Genomic DNA, 21,352 nt, shown 5'->3' with positions numbered 1-21,352 from the left:
AATCAGAGATGCCTAAAGCATCCTGAGCATTAAAAGTAGCAGGATGGGCCATATTATGAGTACTGGCTTTTTGAATATATAAAGTGTCGATGTTTGCCTCATGCCCAGCCAAAACCACACTCTGTGCAATTAGCAGGATGCTATCTGAGAGGCAAAACTGCTCCTGTCACCCACTCCCCTGCTGAAGAATTCATGACTGACTCCCCTGCACTAAAGGATGAAGTCCAAGCGCGTGTTTTAGGAGGCCCTCCACCATCTGGCCCTGCTTCCCCTACAGCCCCATCTTTCTCCTCTTCTCAAAGATCCCAGTGCTCAGCTTCAGCAACACAGGAAAGTCAAGATCATATCACTTACCAGCCCTGCGTTCTTGAGATGTCTACTTTTCTGAAACTCTGAAATTAGGACAATGACATGCTCCTTCATGGGGCTGGATTGAGGAATAAATGAAGTGAAAATCCTCTATTAGGAATGAGTAATACTGCTTTCTATCACTTTCCTCCATCCATTACAAGCAGTCATCCCCCACCCCGGTCAAAGTGAAATTTTTTTCCTTGAAAATCCAGTGCAATTTGTTTCTCCTTTTCTGTGACTCTTTTTTTCATCTGTTAAGATGCAGTTGCTCCCTCCTTTGTTCCACAGCTTTGCAGTGTATGCCTCCGTTATTTTACTTAGCTCATTTTTTTTTGAAGTCACCTGTTTAAAGATCTGTTTTTCTCACTAAACTGTGAGCTCCTTGTGGGGGTGAAGGCCATTGACCTTTCATACTCACCAGCCCCTAGGTGTTCAATAAACATATGTCACATTGAATAGAAAGAAAACACAAGATAGGAAACCTGAACGGATTCATCATTGCAACTTTATTTTAATTCCATGGTTTAAAGGCTCGTATACACCTTGGGCATGAACTCAGTTTAATTTGTGGGCTACTGATCATTCCATCTCTACTCAGGCCAAATGCTTTGCTTGCTTTTTTCAAGAATTGCTCATTTGTCAGACTCCCCCTACGGAGTTGGCCTGTGTGTGAGGGAAAAGCAGAGGCACATTCCTGCTAACAAATGTAGTTTCCATCACCAAAGAACTAAACAGAGAACTACCCAACTTAATTTCTTAGTGGGGCTCACCGGATCCTTAAATTGAAGTGCTTATCTACGTTCACATCAGATGATATTGAATTTTGATGTTTTTTCTCATGTTTTCCACTGTACTATTACATGAGCACCCTCTGAAGGATAAAACACTTAAATTTTATTTTGATAGCACTTAAGACAAAGACAGTATAATATGGTTCTTCCATAAATGGCAATAGTAGAGTATTTCAAACAACGTGGGGATTCCAGAAAGCTGAGGTCGTGGCATTTCAGTGATTGATGATGCTGAGTGTAACGGATGGGTACTAGATCTATGCAATTATCTTGTTCCCACTGGCCTTGTGCATAATCAGATTTATGCTCCCATGATTCTGGGAAGAATTTGTAACTAGTTGATCAGGAGACGAATAGAAACATCTTGTAGGCTGTAACTTCAGTGTTTAACATTTTGCCAAATCAAATGCTCAGAAGTGTTTCTCTGAAAGAAACACCTCTTATACGAATCATATGATTGCAACCCAATCATATATATCAAGAAGTTGGTGTATTTATTTATTTCAAATTCTGAGTTAAAATTATATCCAACATACGCTCACAAATTCCTATGCACTTCTTAAAAGTCCTTTCATTTTTTGATAGTTTTAGGAAGGACATTTTATAACCTCTGCATTCTTTCAGGAAAGAATGCTGGTTCTATGAAAGACAAGCAGAGTAAACAGTTTCAGAACTTGGGCTCTGTAGCCAAACTACTAAGAGTCAAGTGTCAGCTATGTGCCCCTGGTCAGGCTGCTCAATCCCTCTCAGTCTTGGTTTCTTCATCTGCAACATGAGAATAATAACATGACCTATTAAGGTAATGAAATATAAAATATTCCATGTAAAGTACTTAACAGTGATTCTTGGAAAATAGTAAGTACTCAGTAATTGTTCATTAAGAAATATTAATTAAGTACTTGGGAAATCATATTAACACAACATCACATTAGATCCTGGAAAGTAGGTAAGACAGTTACAAAATATTGTCTCTGCCTTCACAGAGTTTACAATAATAATGTCTTATTTGTATGCATAGTAGTTTTTAGAAAAAAAATCTTATTTGAACCTCACAGCAATCCTTTAAGATTTTTTTTCATTTGTTAGTAAAGAAACTGGAACATAGTAAGGCTGCGAGTTTGTTGAATGACAGTGAGGGGCAGACACAGGTTGGGGAATTAAGGCTCTGTCTTGAGTTAGTGTCATTTCCAATACACACCAGTCTCTCCCTTTGAGTAGCTGTTGAGACTAAAATACATAGAAAACAAAGAAGACAATGTAACAGTGTATAACCATGTGCTAAATTGTGTGAATCAAGCACTTAGTGCAATTAGAGTTAAGAGAATAACTCATAGGATCTTGAGAAGTTGGGAAAAGTAAAATAAAAATTTTAATTAGAAATAAAAACAATGAACTCACCCACTAACCATTTTTAATTCTGAATGTTACTGAACATTGGTTTCTCTTGTACATTAAATTAAGTAAATGTTACTTTACTTAGTTTTGCTAAACTGTATTAAATTATTAATACACTTTTCCTTAAAATTGTATTAAGTGCTCTTTTCTTATACTGTAAACACATTTGGAATATAAATGAAATAGCATATGTGAGGTATTTTATGATCTTTGGAAGAAAGGCATCATAAAAATGCAACCTCTCAACCCTCAGAAGTTATGAACACAATTACATTGTCTCTCTCTAATGGAATTCTATTCTCTCCAACTGCACTGAGAATAAAGTGGGGAACATAGATTTCTAGTTCTGTTCCTGAGGTTTAAAAATCTCTAGGCTGTGGTTAACTTTTGGCTTGAGACCACAAAAAACACACTCCAAATATTTGTCATATCCAAAGGTTAAGTAGGGTACAAAGATGTAATTGATTTATTGGCCATTGGTCACTGGAGTCATTGTATAGGACTGTATGCAAACTTGCCTTCTTAGCTGTACTATATTCTTAAAGGCACCTTGAGAAGCAAGCTAGACTTGGGAAAGCCAGTGACATACATCTTCCTGTCTCCTGTCCTGAGCTCCCACAAGGGATGATCTTGGAGGAACTCACCATCATGATAGTCTTTGTTGAAACAAATAAAATGGTAGACAGATTTGCCCCAACAGATCTGCACCCTGTGTATAATAGACTATACACCAAACTTTTCTTAACCCTAAATGTCAAGAGTTTTTCTCTCAGCCTGGGAAATAAATTGGTTTTCTGAATGCTCTCCTTTTGGAAGAGGCATCAACTTGCAATCTAACTAACAGGCCTAAATTCAGTTGTTACTGGATCCTTTGCAACATTATTTTTCCAGCCCTGACAAGAAACTGCGTTTCTAGAGGGACCCATAAAATCTACCTAGTGGCTTTGGTCTGGATTTTGAAACATATACTGCAAATGGTTCCAAAGGCTCGCGTATTACTTGGGTCCTAGTGGGATGGTGTTAATGTACAAACACTCACAGTTTAATGGAAGAGCATCCTTAGTGATTCATCTTTAATGCACTCCTACTCCTTTTGTGCCACTTCCCCTCCTCTATGTCTGCATTATGCAGCAATTTAAGACCTCATTGATACAGCACTTGGGTGTACCAACCAGCACAACTTGGCAATTGACTTACTTGGAACCTTACACACTCTGCCTTGGTTTATTTAAATTTTAAACATCTGAAATATCTATTTAAGATTTTTTTTGTTTACAGCTGAGGCCAGCTGGCACTGATATCACATGAGCCATTGTCGGGGAGCTCCTACCTAGAAACTAACATGTCAAAGTGAGTTACCAGATATAGCTGACATGAGACTAGGTAATGATGATAGGTCTTAACAATTTTAGTGGGCTACACGGAAAGCCCAAACAAGTAAAATCTTTCACAATGCCAAAGGTTGGTCCTTTCCACTGTGGGCAGTTGGATCTGCTTCTGGTTCTCATGTTTATAGCACTGTTGCAGTTCAACACAGGATTCTCTGAGTCACACACACACTCATGCAGACACACACACCCACGCACATGCACATGCACAGACTTTTTATAAAAAATGTCCCCCACCTCTAAATGTCAGATTATTTTAAAATTCCAGAACTTTATAAAATGGTTTTTCATCTTTGCTCTCTTCTCAACTGTTTGAATACTTGCTAAATCTGAACATTTTCTTTAAAGTTTATCTAAAAGAAAATAAGCATCTATGCAATGCTGAAATAACCCTGATATCCACAAAGATCATCAGTAATGTTATTTAAAACATCAAGAACACTGCAAATTTGACTACAAAAATGTGTATCTGTGGAGTTATATAATATCTAGTTAGTCATAGATTCCAAAATTGGAGATAATTAATAAGTAAATATATTATTCTTTACTATATACCTCTTTGAGGGCACAGATTTATTCATTGGTCAAGTATTTGAAGAAGAATTTATAATTTAAAATCAGGAAAAGATATTTAAAAATCTAATAACATGCCACATTTGATAACAATAGAAATGGAAACCCAGCTTGGCAAAGTTACATGCTTAAGATTACATGACTGGGAAAAAAATCACATGATTTTTAGTACCAGACAGGTCAAGAACCCAGGTTGTCTGACTTTTAATCCACTGGAGTACCTCCCCCACCCCTGCCCCCACCAATTATATAAAACTGTCTTTATAATAAAATTCTATGAAAAGACATAAATATTGGATTGCTGGGGAAAGGTATAAAACCACTATCATGAAAATCTGATCTGGGGCTATGACTAATTAGAGATAAAGTCTGATATAAAACTAGACTTTCTCAAGTCAAGAAGTTACGGAGTTAATTATACTGATGTCATTCGGTGACCACCTAGGCTTAGTGGCAAACAAAGTTAGTGCCCTTTTGGTTTTTGGGAAGATCTGAGACTGGTGCTAAAACTAGAAGTTTCCAGGAAAGAAAATCATGATAATCCTTCAGCCAAGGAGCTTTACTTCCAAACTGACAGACCTGTAGTAAAGAAGGAAGTTTAATTATGCTCTCAAGGGAGGTATGACCACTACTGGAAAACCTTAGTATGAAAACAACCAAACAGAACAAAGTGAAGGAGCCCAGCAGGGGTCTGCAAAATACAACTGAAGAGCAAGAAGGAAGTTGATTTCCTTGTAGGTAACTCCCTCTTTGGCTAGATAAAAAAGTATAAAACTGCAGCTTAGGATGGTCTCACTTTCCCAGATCAGTTACCGTATGCACACTTCCTTCGACCAATTTATGGCAAACATTATGTTTATAAAATCTTATTTTCTAAAATCTCTTCTCCCACCTACACACCGAATCCATATTATGTTTTTTTTGTGAGTCACCTGAGTTCATAAAATCTTCCAGTTTATTCCTAAGATGCTTTATTTTAAAGGTGCTGCCTTCCCAGTAAGCTAACCACATCATCAAACCCTGTGCCATTTTGTCAACATTGCAGAGGCATAGAGAAGAAATAAGAAGAAAGCTAGCAAATGAAAGTTGAAGAATGGTTTTGTAGTGGAATTAAACACTAGTTTGTAGTGGAATTAAACACTAGTTTTGTAGTGGAATTAAACACTAGTTTGTCCCGGTTTGTCCTTCCTCTTGGTTCAATGTATTGCTATCAAAGTCCTTTCTTGAAAATAACTTAAAGGTTGGAAACAAATCTAAAGGTAGGGAAAATCTGTAAAAAGACACAAGGATGTGGAAGGAGGAATGGCTGTATTGGCAGTGGATGCACGTTGGGAACAGGTGTCAAAGAAGAGGAAGATTTAGGTGGTGACTAGAAAGCCCTTGTACTTACCCTTGGTTATCCTCCTTTTCTAGTTACCTTCTTTTTAATCAGTAAAACTTGTTATTAGGTCTTTCCTCCATCCTGGCTTCTTCCTGTTATGAGTTGAGCAGTATAAAGTCTTCTTGCCAACTTTCAGATGATGCGGAGTTGGAAGTGGTGGCCATGACATGAGTCACAGTGACACATAGATTACTCATAGGTTTCCACTCTAGGCAGACAGAATCACCTACTAACAAGGAGTTCTTTAGGGCTGTTCAACAGCAGGGGACATGATTCAGTGGAATAAGATTATTCCACATGGATTTTTGAGTACTTTGCCCAAACTCTTTTTTCTCTCATATGACCTTAGTGCATCAGCTTTCTTACTGGTTAAAAGTCACATATCCCTGGAGAGGAAATCACCATATAATTAAGGTTTAGGTGTGGTTGACAGACAGTAATGTTCTTGTATGTTGGCAAATGAATTAGTCATGCTTTTGCCCAAGCTCCTTTACCAGTGAAAAGGAACAGAAAACATAGAAATAACTAACTAGAAGAGAATACAACCTAAAGCTAAAAATATATATTTTTGGAACAGAAATAACTGTATCAGGTCACAACTAAAATGTTCAATAATTCCATAATGTGTCATCATTACCAAAGTCAAAGATTTAATGAGTGTAACTGCGATGTATAGGGCTCTGTTCTACACACTTATTCACCTGCCTCAAGGCTCTCTTCTGACTGGGGTGATAATTACTGATGCAAAGTCATGTACAAAGAAAGTGCATGAAAGACCTGGATAACGCATGCTCCTGGAATTTTTGTGCCTTGTAGAGATTGCAGTAATCCTTCAGAACAGGAAAGTTTCTGTGCCAAGACTTTATAGAAACTCATCCCTGAAAGGGCTGTCAGGTTTGGTGGCTGAGTGTGAATCAACCAGGTGTACAGAATAGGCATTTTCACCAAGCACAGTTAACATATTCATTAGTCGTTCAAAGAAAAGAGCCTAAAGTATGCCAGGCACTAATGCTGGAGGCTGGGATACTACAGTTAACAAGTCAGAAAAGGTTCCTGCCCCCATGAAACTCATATTCTAGTGTGTGAGCCAGTCAACAGCAATAATTACAGGTTGTCATAAGTTACAAAGCAGATGGTTCATTCCGATTCTGGAAGGGGAATAGTTATAGGAAGGCTACTTCTGCTTGGTGATCAAAGAGGGTCCCTATGGCGAGCTGACAGGAGGAGGTGAACTGTGGAGGTTGACTGAGACTTGGAGGAGGAGAAGGTGCCATCAATATAAAGAGTCAGTGGATAGGGGAAAGGCCTAGTGTGTGTGGTTAGGCAAAGACAGACGGGGTCAAAGAAGAGTATGAATGACAAATGTGGAAGGCATGATTTGTCAGCATCATTAGCTGAACAACCAGAATGGGGTGAATGGAATGACAAGTCATAATGTAGCTGAAAAAAGGATGCTTAACTTCACAGGTGACAGAGGGAGGCTCGTGCTAACTGTGTCTTCTTACTTGCCACCCACTTTGGTGTCTCTGTCCTCCTCCCTCGCCCATTACTGGCTCTGATGGCCACCACATCTACTGGAATCTCTTTTTTCTGTTTTTACTTTACTTTTCAAGTGCTCATGGCTTCATTTCCCAAATCAATTATAAAGTTCCTTGAAGGTGGACTACATGTAATATTTGTCTATTTCTCAGAGCACCTACTTGCCTGGTGTGTAGTAGATGCACACTTAATATTGGTTCAAATGAATGAATAAGGTGATAGAGACAGGATGTGAAGGTCAATAATAAGTGTGACCATTGTTAGTGGCACCAGTTTTGGGATTAGTCTAAAGTGGTTGACATAGACAGTGTTTTCAGCAAGTGTACTGTCACCCAACCCACAGTTAGGTGGTCAAAGCTAGTAGAAGTAATAATAGAAATAGCAGTTATTCTCATTTCTGTTAAGTAAATTTAAATGTTAGAATAACTGTTTCTTAGAAACCTCTCAGGTTTCCTCTTTTTCTTGACTGCGATTATAGGTGAACTAATTTCTTTTAAAATAAAGATTCACATTAATTTCAGTTTGGAGACATATCTGCAGAGTACTCTGGACATAGAGGAATGGGTCAATCACTTCAGCTTCCTCCAGGCATGAGTAATTACAGAATAGTCTTCATCCAATATGTCATCTAGCCAAAGGTTTTCCAAAACAAAGACAAGAACAAAACAAAGCAAAACCAAAAACATAACAAAAACCAAAGGACATGGTTCAGTCATTACCTTAAACAAACAATTATTAAAAGTTTTCTATTGGGCTAGATACCGAAAATATAAAAACAATCCAAAAAACCCACAGTGCTGGATTTGAAAGAGATCTTAGTTACCTAGTCCAACCTATAATTTTTCCAGTAAGAACACTAAGGCCAAACATCACATATTTGGTCAGCAATCCTGCTGAATTAGGATCTGAACCTCCTGATTGCCAATCTAACGCCCTAATTGCCAATTTCCACAATTGCTCCATAACAGAATTTAAAGCAAAATAGAAGGAAATGTGTATATACCTAGTTGTTATAATTTTTAAAAAACATGTATTGTTTATGTCTTAAAGCAACCCCATTTTACAGATAAGAAAGTTGAAATCCAGAGATGTTACAGTGTGATACATTTCTCAGAATATGTCAAGCTTTAAACCACCATTTACACTTTGGCTTTTCTAATTCTTGAAAGAGAATTTTAATTTCCTTTCACTTAAGCATTGTTTAAAGATACGAGGCTTCTTATGTTGACCATTTTGGCATATTTTAGTCTTTATATTAGTTTGATGTCAGAGGCCAGAGTAACACCTGAGAGGGGCTTTAATCTCCTCTTTAGCCCTCTTCATTCACTCTGTCCAGTGTTAACAGAGTTATCCTTGGCTCCATCTTTATTATGATGAAAAGCTAATTCTCTGTTCTCTGTGACTTTCTCTGCTATAGGCATCTGTCCTTTTAACTTGAGATGAAAAAGCATAAGGAAAGACAAGTCATGCTTCTATTCTCAAGTGTTCAAGCCTCATAATTGTCTTTTTATCCAAGTAAAAGAGTCTTGTTCCACCACTACTGTCCTTTCAAGAGCTGAGCTGACTCATTAATCATGTACATCTCCTTCATTACTATCTGCTGCCAGCTATGTTTGTTTGTTTTTTTTAAAAAACGTATTTTTTACCATATTTTTCTTGAGGACATTAAAATTTATTACCCGAAAAATGAATCATTAAAAAAAAATGACTTATAGTGGTTGCCTCCCGTGAAGACACCAATTTCCACTGCTAATGTTAAGACTGATGTTGTGTCTTTTACAAAATAACAAGTCTTACTACAAAGGGAAAATGCTACCCAAAGAAGACAGGAGCTTATAACTCCTCTAAAGCTTTGTTTGTAATCCTACTGAAATACCGGGCGCTTCCAAGGGGACCACACACCTGGAATACTACAAGTTTAGAAAGCTTTTAAAATCTCCATCAGAACTCACTCTTTTCCCAGAATTTGCTTTCCTTGGTTTCTTTTTATCCCTTTGGAACTCACCAAAATGCTCAGACATTTACACAAAAAAAAGTCACTGAATAAATATTGAGTAGTATGACCCAACTTTTGTGTTTTTAGACATGTGGCAACCAAATTAGTCAACCTGAGGCAAACAGGCTGCGAAATCATTGAATTTTCATAGCCTGGGTTTAGCCCTTGGTTGTCTTCTTCCTTTCTCCTGTATTTTTTTTTAAACTTGTTTCTAGTGAGATTACTTGTTAAAGGAGCAGGTTGCTTAACTGTCTTTGAGTCTTAGAATCTGCCTGCTTTCTGAAAGTTTCTTTTCAAAATTTTAATTGAGAAAGGAAAATTGATTGCCTTGTTAGAAAGCCAGGAATTGACTAGCAGTAGAAAAATGACCCCAACTGCACTGATTTCCATGTACAATTTTGGGTCTATTGTCATGTTTCAGTTCTTTTTAATTTGTAAAGTTTTTACTCATTTTTCATGCTCCCTAGATCTCAACTATGCTCTCCATCAAACCTAACTAAGCCAGATCAACGTATTTGAATGTTTTTCTCACTATCTCCCCAGTTATGCTGTGATAGAGATCTTAGTGAATAGTTAGATACCAACAAACAGTAAGCAGAAGAAAAAAGGAAGAACAGCAGTGGTTTTGACAATCCACCTCCAAGGAGAAATTGCAGCAGCAGTGGTAGCTGTAAAATCCACCACTTACAAAACAACTGCTCTGTGACAGACTATCTGCCTGCTCTGTGTTCATTATATTTTCAAGTGACCCTAGGAAGTAGGTAGTCTTACTTCCATTTTATTGTTTTGAAAATTGAGGCTCAGAGAAGTGAAGTGTCTTACTCAAGGCCACACAGCTACTAAAGTAGCAGGGCCTATAGGAGAACACAGGTCATTCTGAATGCCAAGCCAGTGAACTTTCCTCTCTACTCCACTGCACTCCCTCATGATTATAGTGTAGTTGGCTCTGAGTAAAACATTCTCATTTTCCACTATTTTCGACATCCAGAAATGAATTGAAAAATGAGTAAATAAGTGATTCATCCTTGGAGAATTGGGAGTAGGTTACATATCTGAAGCTGGAATTTTATGTCTTTATTGAAGAGAAGGTATTTCGTGCAGTAACTGAATTCCTATGATAATAATTCCAATATATGAATATTTTATGTCTGACTATTAATTTGTATTCACTGAGCATTGATAAGAGCTTCAATTAAATACACATGTAAACTTTGTACTCTGAAGTTATAGTCTAAAATAGACCCAGAGTCACATGGAAAAATGATAGCATGGGGAAAATTGTCAATATAGTCCCAGAAGAAAGCTAGGGTTCCAATATAGGGCTGCATCGGAAGGCTTGCTTTGTATCAGATATCCTCAAGGTTCTGGTCAGGAATCCTTTCAGAAAAATGTCTTAAGAGAGTTAAAGTAGATAAGATGATATGGATTGTGTTGATATTTTTAACTGTATGGAAATGTGTTGGTCCTACAGAGGTGAAAGCAAATATGTGAGATGAAGAAGTGAAAAGCAGTACAAACTGTATTATGATACCTCATATTCTCCAGTATTTTCTATTTCAAATGAGAGTTGGTTATAGTCAGAGAACTCAACTTTGAGCTGTATCTGCTTGAAACCACTGTAGCTTTACACAGAGCCATTGATCCATCTTTTGGGTGAAAACCATTCAAAATAACATTATTTCAAACATTTTAGAGCATTTTATTCTCCGAAGAACATATATTCCCCCAAATGTTCAAGGTGTTTTAATGCTATTTTCTAAGGTTTAAGACTCATACTTGACCAAAAATAAACCATGTCTATGCCAAGTTGACAGTAAAGGAAAAAATATACTCATCAAAGACCATGATGCAAAGTTCAGGTTCTGGCAGCCATGACCCTAAGGTGAGTAATAGCTGTACAGTTGGGCATTTGTATTGGCTGAAACCTGGTCACTCTTGACAGTTGCTGGGATTCAGCAGTGGAGGATACCAGGTATGCTGCAGAGAAGATGCGGATGTGCTGCTGAACTTGGCTTTGGTCAGTGGGATGTGCTAAACTCAGTCTACACTCATCCCAGTGAGGACCTATGTGCCATTTATCAGAGCACTTATTAAAAGGATGCTGTCCTAATTACAATTGGAGCTTAGTGTAACCAAAGAAACTCAAATTAATGCCATAGCTGGATTTCACTGCTTTTCATAAGCCTTGCAATAAAAGCTAAACAGTTTTTAGTGGCTTTTACAATTATACTTCCCTTCAATTTTCCAAAGGTTACAGGGCCTGAACCACACAAATCCCATTAAAGTAAGTAGTTGTGCAATATAAGTTCCTTTGAAAACATTCTTCAGTGCCCATAAAATGATCAGCAGGCTGCTCTTTAGATCCGCTTGCCTGCCATGTTTTCAGCCAAAAGGCAGATGACAAGCTTTGATGTGATGGTTGGTTTCTGCTACTGAAGCTGGCGTTTTATCTTCTTGCATCAGATTTCTTCTCAAATTGATGTGACTCAGGCATACGAAACACATTTTTTTCTTCAGATTTTATTCCTAAAATATGTTTTTGCTGTACCTTTAAATTACAGTTGGCTGACTGATTTTGGAATCTCCAGTGTCCCACAAGGTACAGAGCAGGAGAGGGTCAGGGCCTTTGGGAGTTAACTGGAGCCTGCACAGTGAGTGCAAACCTTAGTGAGGAGGGACCGCGGTGTGCTGCGTTCTCCTCATGCTTGAGGATGGCATTCCTCCCTGTCTTCTCCACCCTCCCTTCAGTGCAACTTCAGCAGCCACGAGTGAAGTTCAGAGTGAATTTCAAGCTAGAGCCAAGGACAGAGCTATTGTTCTCTTTAACTTCTTCTTGAAACTTCTACTTAAATTCCCTAGAATTTACAGCTTTCTTACCTAAAGAAGTGCTTGATAAGTATTCTAACATCCTGTTCCATAGGAAACACCATTTTCTTTAGCAGCTCTTCCCGCTGCGTGTTCCTGTTTGTTGAAATCATTCATTTATCTTAGATCTGCTTTTCTTGTAGGGAATAAAAAAGAAGGACCAGCTCCTTCATTTACGGAAGAGTCAGACCCACCCAGCTTTCTCCCATCTCTCTAAATCTGGTGGTGAACCTGTTTGAAAAAGAAACATGGTAAAAAGATTCTTTTCCTCCACAGGTAAAATTATCTAGGGACAAAAGATAATGTTAACCTAATTATTTACTATGCACTGTTAAAAATAATAATTGGAATCAGAAGTTATTCAGCCCTCCAAAACCTTACATAAATCACCAAGGTTCTAATTTTCTGGGACTACTTCTATACCACAATATTACTATAACTCTTTCAAATTTTATTGTCATTTAATCTATCCAAAGACCTTATGTCTTTTATATAGGAATACTCAAGCTCAGTGAGGTGACAAAACATTTACATAAAAAGAAATGAACCATAATTTTTAAAAAGTATTTGATTATGTACTAAAATATGTTTAGGAATTTAGATATGGAGAAATCAATATGGATTGGCATTATCAGCAAAGTTGTATAGAGAAAGTAGGATTAAGGTGTGTCATAGGAGACAGAGATTTTTTTTTTTTTTAATTTATAGCTATGTTGGGTCTTCATTTCTGTGCGAGGGCTTTCTCTAGTTGTGACAAGTGGGGGCCACTCCTCATCACGGTGTGCGGGCCTCTCACTATCGAGTCCTCTCTTGTTGTGGAGCACAGGCTCCAGGTGCGCAGGCTCAGTAATTGTGGCTCACGGGGCCAGCTGCTCCACGGCATGTGGGATCTTCCCAGACCTGGGCTCGAACCCGTGTCCCCTGCATTGGCAGGCAGATTCTCAACCACTGTGCCACCAGGGAAGCCCGAGACAGAGATTTTGAACTGTGTCCTAAAATGAAAGAAAGGGAAGTACTAATATGAATGTGAAGAGAAGATGGAAGATGAGGGTTTACTACTGTGCTAAAGTAACCCTGCACACACTTAATTGATGAAGCAAGCACTTACAGAGGCCTTTGAAAAGTGAAATCCAAGAACATCTGGATCAAAATTGCTGTCCTAGATGAGAATGGTTGCATTTTTTAAATGGCTTTTCTGGCAGGGATAACAACATGTGATACACGTGGACCCTCTTCCTGAGACCCTATTTATACAGCTAGTTTGGATAAACCTATCTTTCCCATAAAATTTTTTCCTGGGGTAGTGGTTTTTTATTTATATCTCTGGTGAGTCATTGCCCCTCTCCTGCACAGGGTGTATATTGTCATTGGCACTTAAAAGTAGAGTGGAATTAGAAGTCCTGGTTTCCACACTACCTATATATAAAATAGGTAACCAACAAGGACCTACTGTATAGCACAGGGAACTATACTCAATATTTTGTAATAACCTATAAAGCAAAAGAATCTGAAAAAGAATAAATATATATTCTTTTATGTATTTTATATATATATATATATATATATATATATATATATATATATATATATATATATATGTGAATCACTTCGCTGTACACCTGAAACTAACACAACATTGTAAATCAACTATACCTTAAATTATAAAAAAAAGGAGTCCTGGCTTCTAGCTCTGGCTCAGTCACAGCTTGTATTGTGATTTGAGGCAAATCACTTCATTCTTCTAAGCCTCATTTACCTCATCTGTAAAATAAAAGGGTTGAATTAGATAATTCCCCTGGTTTCATGTGGTGCCAATATTTTATGACTCATGAATCCAAGTGAAAATTAACCTGCTAATAAGATCATTTTTCTTATTTTTATTAGAAAGCATGGCAGTAACTGCATACTTACAATTTACTCAATCATTCATAACATACATAATCATCCATAAAATCTGTAAACACCTTGGATTTGAAACATGATTTTGATAAAAATGTATCCATGTACTCTGTGGTTATCCTGCAGTTTGGTGAATCCTACCCATTTCAGAATTCCAAAGAATTAGCTATTTCCTGATAGCCAATTGGCTGTCAGCATCCTTGGACAGCATCCTTCAAAATCAACCTTTACAGTAGCTGTTTTTACAAGAAAGATGATATTCCAGCAATGATAGAAATACACTACTTTCTCTACTGTGTATTCAACCAGAGTTCAGAATCTGATAACAGTCCTTATCTCGGGTGTTTCAAATACCCCACATTTGTAAACCCGTATGATGTTCACATTTTCTCTCATGCTGCTGATGAGATTGTACTGATCCTGTTCTGTGTTCTTGGGGGAAAACAGGGAGCTCATAGTTGGTGATTAGTGAGCAAAGACAGACGAGCCGAAGGGCTGCCGCTCAAGCTGTCTCTGTTGCCCCCTCACTGTCTCTTTCTATTATACTTGTGCTCTGAAGGACATTTGCCAGATACACTCCTTGGACCCCTGTTATTTGTGTGTCTTTTCTCACCTTCAACATGATCTGGACTGGTGTTTTCATTTGTTAAAAACAACAAGAACATTCACTGGGAAACTTTTGCTGGAATCATTTCAGGTCATCACAGCTATTTATTCTCTGTCATAAACTGTAATTCTCCATTTCCCTTGCTCCCATGTCAGGGGAGTTGGTGGTTTATGGTGGACAGGCAGTGGAATGTGAGTGAAGAGTGGAAGATTTCAAAGAACTACTGAAAGGCTATGCAGCAGGTTGTAGTACTAACAACAAAACATAAAACATTCTTGTTCTCCATCATAGTTTGACAGTACAAGAAGAAATGGGCTTACCAAACAGCATAAAGGATTTATAATTTGTGGTTATACCTGAGAAAGCATTTTCTTTGAGGAAAGAAAGCAAATCATGGGATTGGCTTAACAAGGGATTTCCTTTTTATGATTAAAATAGCCTAGGGTCTAATTGGTCTCAGTCTAGGGTTGGTATGCAAGCTAAAGATTTTTTGCAGACTTCTGTTTAATAGGAGCATGAAATACAGGTGTGGTGCTGTCAAAAGGCCTGAATGACTGAGAGAATCCTGAAGTGCAAGACATAGAACTGTAAAAAGATTTAGAAAGAGAATGGGAGCAACAGGAATGCCTTCAAATATTCACATAGGAGCATACAAATGCAAGGCAACAGCTGAAAGATGTATGATCCTAGGTGTTTGAACTCTAGTGTTGACATTATTATAAACTAATTTTGCTAATAGCTAAATAGTGGTAAAATCAGGGTTGTTGGATGGAATATTCCAGGCGTTGATAGATCCCAGAAATCATGATAATTAAATTGGCTCCATTCTCAAGATGCCACTGATCTGACCTTCTTATTGAGAGTGTCACAAAAGTGCCTTCAAAGCAGGGCTCCTTGTTGAGGTACCACAGTGGAAGAAACTAGAGAGGTGGTCAACTCTGAACACAACCATAACACTGAGAGAATGGGTGTCAGCTGCTTCTTAGCTGGGGGAATGTGGTTGAGATCATACGGCTTTTTTTTTTCCTACAGAAACAATTTTCTAAAGACAGGAAAAGTTTCACATTTTCCCTGGACACAGATTCAACAAGCACTTACTATATCTAGGTGCTTTAACTATCAGGAAGGAATGAGCAGTCTCTCTTCTGAGCTCCAAGGGCATCACTGATGAAGCAGCACTCATGAAGAAGTGGTCTCTCATCAAAAAGCCTTGGAGGCCTCAGTTAGGCACTGAGAGATCTGAGCTAGGAACTCCTAGATTTAAGCTGCACTTTGAATCCCCACCCAAATCTGGAACATGCCCTCAATTTGTAATAATACTACTATAGCTCAGGGGGGTGGGTCACTCTCCTCGGGGCATTAGAATTCATGCTAGTAATTTTCTGAGTGTTTTGTGTGTTTATAGTCAGAGAGGATCAGGAGACTTTACATGTTGGAAAAAATGGCTGAGAGCTACTTTCTGTTGAATGTGGAGCAAGTGGCCATGCTCTTCTTTCTCCATCCTCACTCTCACTCCTCATATTTTTCTTTGAGCTGAGTGGGGAAAGTGACTGGAAGTGTGAGTTCAGTTCCTCAGGCTGAGCATGTGACTTGGGCCTGAGCAGCTTGAACTGTAAATCTCTGAGTGCTACATGGGCTCTGCAGTGGCTTGGGCGTCAGGGTGAGGGCTTGATGATGGTGTTAGCACAGCTGGTATTCCACTCAGCTTCACACGTCCATCATTCCTGTCTGGGCTGAAGGAGGGTGGCAGGACAGGAGCACACTACTCTCTGACTGCCATGGGAAACCTGGATGATCAGCTTGCCAGGGAGCCTTTGGGGGCACTCAGAGAAAACCAAGGAAGAATCTTGACAGGTGAAAACATGGGGAAATGATTCTCCAAAGGTTCCCAAGAGCTCAAAGCCTTAGAACTCAAAGCTGGAGTGAAACTGTTTCAGAGATGTTTCAGGACTGTTCTTGAGTTCTTAGAGGGTGATTCTCAGGTCAGTGTCAGCTTTTGATGGCGTTATAGCACTAGCTCTGATCTAGGCTGAGACCCCTGAAGCCTGCCTCAGCAACAGCATGGAGCCTTGAGCAAATACAGTTAGGAGTCACTTGCTGTTTCCAGGAAAATGCATGGTAAAACAGAGATCCTTCTAATATTGTCTAAGACAAATGAGGTACAAAGCAATCTACTCTCCTTCCCCCATCTCCAGAGAATATGGAGAGGTGTTAAATTTTCCTTTAGCCCTCTTTGACAAAACAGGCTTCAAAAAATTTTTTTTTCAGCATACAAAAAATATCCCTCTGACAGTTCAGGTCTGGTCCCAGATTTAGAAGCAGCAACGAAGCATCAGAACTACTGTGGGCTCTTGGCGTATGAACATGATAGCACGAGTGCCTGCATTTGCACACTGAAAGTGGCATTCGGCTATAGCACTTCGATAAGCATGTGAGCCAAGGAAACAATCTCACTCTAGGTACACAGTAAAGAAGTGTAAACCGGGACCTCCAACGTGACTTTTGAGCTCCTTATCATCAATTTCTTCTATTCCAGATGATCAACTGAACTCAGAGGAAAAGAAAAAGAGAAAGCAGCGGAGGAACAGGACAACCTTCAACAGCAGCCAGCTGCAGGCTTTGGAGCGTGTCTTTGAGCGGACACACTACCCGGATGCTTTTGTGCGAGAAGACCTCGCCCGCCGGGTGAACCTCACCGAGGCCAGAGTGCAGGTAACCGGAGTATTCCCCTCCTTAGAGGCACATCTCTGAAGACTGTTGAAAAACACAACTTGTAGGTTTCAGACCAGAGCTGATACTAAAAAGAATTATAAATGGACAACATGAGAACAGAATCAGTTTCTAATTGTGTTTCTTTTGGCAGCAGAGTATTTTTAAAAATTGAAGTGAATGCCTTTCAGTAGGGCAGACAAGGCCTTGCTAGAGGTCTCATTCCTCCCAGTGTTTCTCACCCTTCCAGATCCGTGTTATAAACATTGTCCATTGGAGCATTTGACTCTGCACCCTCCCTCGTCCACATCCCATCTTTCGACTTGAGCTGTAGGGTGGCCAGAGAGATGAACTCTCTGTCTTCCATCTCAGTTTTCCTCCCCAGACTTTGGGAATATCCAAATCTTCAGGAAATGTATTATAAATACACACAATTATGGACATGGATGGGAGTCAGAAATGAACACACCAAAGACCTTGCCCTTAGGAACTGCATTAAAAGCACATTCAAATAGATGATGATGTGCTTCTATGAAGTAAAGAAGGGTAAGGGCATGTAAGACAGGGGAAAGAGAATAGCATGTGTTTCTAATATGAATGCCATGAGACAATCAACTACAAGCCAGACATCTAGAAATAATACCACCTGTGATTAGGAATAATAATGATGATAATCATAACTAACACTAGTTGAGCCCTTACATGCCAACTAGTGTTTGTAGTTACATAAACTAATCTGTCTAATCCTCGCAACAATTCACTGGGGTGGATAACATTATTCATCTTGCAGATGAGGAAACTGAGACTCAAAGGTTAAAGTAGTTTCCCCAGTGTCACACAGCTAGGAAGTGGCTGAACTAGGATTTGAAGACAGATATGCAGATTCAGAGTTCATGATTTTAAGCACTACAGTGAATTTTAAATAAAAAAGAGTCTTCTGGCTAAATGCTTTTTCAAGCAGTGCTTTGCTATCTTTGCTGAGAGTCAAGATTTTATTATTTTCCATATTGCCAGTGGTAGGCTGCTCTTTTGATAAAGACGGGTTGTGGGCCAAATCTGTCGTCTTCCCGAATGAGTTATTGTTTGCATATCTGTGTTCAGTCTGGGCTTAAAGGGTTTCTTTCTGCAAATAATAACCCTCTTGATGGGGACTTGAGCTAGACTCGAAGGGTGTGGAGGGTAGGAACTGTATCTAGTACCCTATGCTATGAGAGACATTCGTTGAGTTGAGGGAGAGGGTCCTAGAGGTCCCTTCAGCCTGAAGAGAGTGTGCAAGAGTTTTCCCCATGGGAAACAGGGACTTCACCTAGAAGTGTTCCCCAGGAGAAAAAAAAATGTCATTGACAAAAGGGGAAAGTTGCCTGGGCACTGTGGTGCCCCCGAGGATAGGTGAGGAGAAGGCATACGTGAGGATGCGTGTGTTACTGCGTGGCAGTCTCTCAGGGCTCAGATGAGAGTGGTCCACAGGCACAAACTCAGTTCTGCTCTCTCCATCCTGCAGTCCAAAGCAGAACTGGGAGGTCTGCCTTCCCACATCCTCTTCCCCCATGCTGCTCACCACAGTTCTCCAAACACGTTCTCTGTTTCTACTCTTAAATCCCTTCCTCTCCTTCAAGACCCCATATGTTTTATACCCCAGGCTTGGCCTGCAGTGGCCTAATAAATAATTTTAGGCCAATAACCCACAATTCCTGAAAGTACCATTTTTGCCATGGCAATCTGAATTTTAAATAAGGAAACCTGGACAGGGCAATGCTGGAAATTTTTTTAAAAAATGTGAAAGAGGGCCTCCCTGGTGGCGCAAGTGGTTGAGAGTCCGCCTGCCGATGCAGGGGATACGGGTTCGTGCCCCGGTCTGGGAGGATCCCATATGCCGCGGAGCGGCTGGGCCCGTGAGCCATGGCCGCTGAGCCTGCGCGTCCGGAGCCTGCGCGTCCGGAGCCTGTGCTCCGCAACGGGGGAGGCCACAACAGTGAGAGGCCCGCATACCGCAAAAAAAAAAAAAAAAATGTGAAAGAACAATTTTGGGTTGAGAGCTATTTTGGCCCCATCACAACAATGAGCAAATGACTTTCTTATATGCAGAAACTATTTTATCTTCCACCTTTTCCATCCTACTACGTTCTAATGTCTTTTAGAGTTGTGAACATTTCCCACGTGAGCAGGACAGAATTCTCCCTCTGTGACTTTACTCTTCCTCCATGAAGTCTTACCCTTTGCCAGTGTGAACCACTCCCTCTGACTCTGGCCTTCTTTATATTTATGGCTTTTATCGCAACATGACATGTATTATATTGAGTTGTATGTGGGCCAACTTCCCCAACTAGACTGTGAAGGCCTCTTGGATGGAAGCCATATCTTATCATCTTTGCAAAATTCACTTTTTTCCCTCAAATGTTTATTGAGCATCTGTTATTCGCTTGGAACTGGTTTTGGTTTGCTGGGCATAAATAATACACTGGCCTCTCTCCTTAAAGATGTTACAGACTGGGGGCAGATAAGACAGATGTGCATATCATACTATTATCATAGAGTAAGATGATTCCTACACTAAAGGAATGTTCAAGAATTAGTGATAGACCAGAGGAGGGAATGATTAAATCTGCCTGGGGAAAAAGAGAATACGTGAACATAAAGCAGCCATTCTGAGCCAAGTCTCACAACAACCTGTGAGTAGGTATAATTATCTTCATTTGACTGGGGGACAGGGGATCAGAGAAATTAAATAACTATCCAAGGACAAACCTTTAAAGTCACGGAGCCAGTGTTTTTATCCAACTCTGTTAGACTTTAAAGTTATGTTCTTTCCACTACAACATTTCACAAAGAAGGTGATAGTAAAGTTAAATCTTAAAAAACATGTCTTTGGCATGTGGACCAAAGGGAAGAATATCGCAGGCAGAGAGAACATTCAGTGTGAATACACGTAGGTGGGAAAATAACCAAATATATTTGGGAGTCTTAAGCCCAGGTAGGATTGGAAATGATGAAGGGCCAGTGCATGAGATTCAAGTGATAGAGGATGTGGCTGACTTGGTGGACAATGAGCTAATTCTCGAACAGTCTTTGTTCTATGGTAAGACACTTTGATTTTAATCTGTGGGTGATGGAGAGTCAGAGGATGATATAAAGCTAAAGCGAAGCCCTAATACAATTATATTCACATCTAAATTGATAACTCTAATAGCAATATGAAGGACACATTAGAAACAAAAGACGTGAAGCCAGAAAAGATTCTGCCTCTACTGATTTGCACCCCGGTCTTCCATGGTGCACCAATCAGGTGGTATTTTATGTGAATGTTACCAACTAGAACTGTGAAATTGTCCCACTCTGCACCATAGGATTTCTTTCTCACACACCTTGTCATGCGTTTCCATAATTGCACTTAAAATTCTTGTAATTTTTCAAATTTACATGTCTATCTTCTTTTAATAGATTGTGAGCTGCTTATGAGCAGAGAATAAGTCTCACCTCTCCATTCCCGGTATTTAGGCCAGGGTCTAGAACGCAATCGCCATAAAGACTTCTTGAATGAGTAAATGAATGAATAAAATACCACGGCAGTCTGGAAGAGTTGTAGTATCATGAGTCAGATGTTCTTAAGCTCAAAAACTCGGCCATTTATTACTTGTGAGAACTTTAACAGATTACTTAATCTCATTGAAATGGTTTCCTCAACTCTGAAATAGAAATAATAATACCTAATTGTGGAATTGTCATAATAACTAGAAATAATGTAGGTAATGTGCTTATATAAGTTCCTAGCCCTAATAGCACTTAATAAATGGTAGGTTTATCATTAGCTGTAGTCGATGATATCAGTACTGCCCATTTCCTTGGAACCCTACAATTAAA

At 39.2% G+C, this 21,352-nt stretch overlaps 1 protein-coding gene across 2 annotated transcripts in view; it reads left to right on the top strand.

The window, feature by feature from the left end:
• PRRX1 (paired related homeobox 1) overlaps positions 1-21,352 on the top strand; it is a 75,544-nt gene that overhangs the window by 40,281 nt on the left and 13,911 nt on the right. For both annotated transcript variants that reach the window (XM_060091278.1, XM_060091279.1), the window contains exon 2: positions 17,322-17,497. In XM_060091278.1, coding sequence (XP_059947261.1) covers positions 17,322-17,497 — 176 coding nt within the window. The remainder of the gene's footprint in view (positions 1-17,321; positions 17,498-21,352) is intronic.

The sequence above is a fragment of the Mesoplodon densirostris genome, chromosome 2 (assembly GCF_025265405.1).
Source record: "Mesoplodon densirostris isolate mMesDen1 chromosome 2, mMesDen1 primary haplotype, whole genome shotgun sequence".
NCBI classification, from domain to species: Eukaryota; Metazoa; Chordata; class Mammalia; order Artiodactyla; family Ziphiidae; genus Mesoplodon; species Mesoplodon densirostris.
Note: the sequence above shows the minus strand (reverse complement) of the source record. Positions and strands in the feature narration are given on the sequence as shown.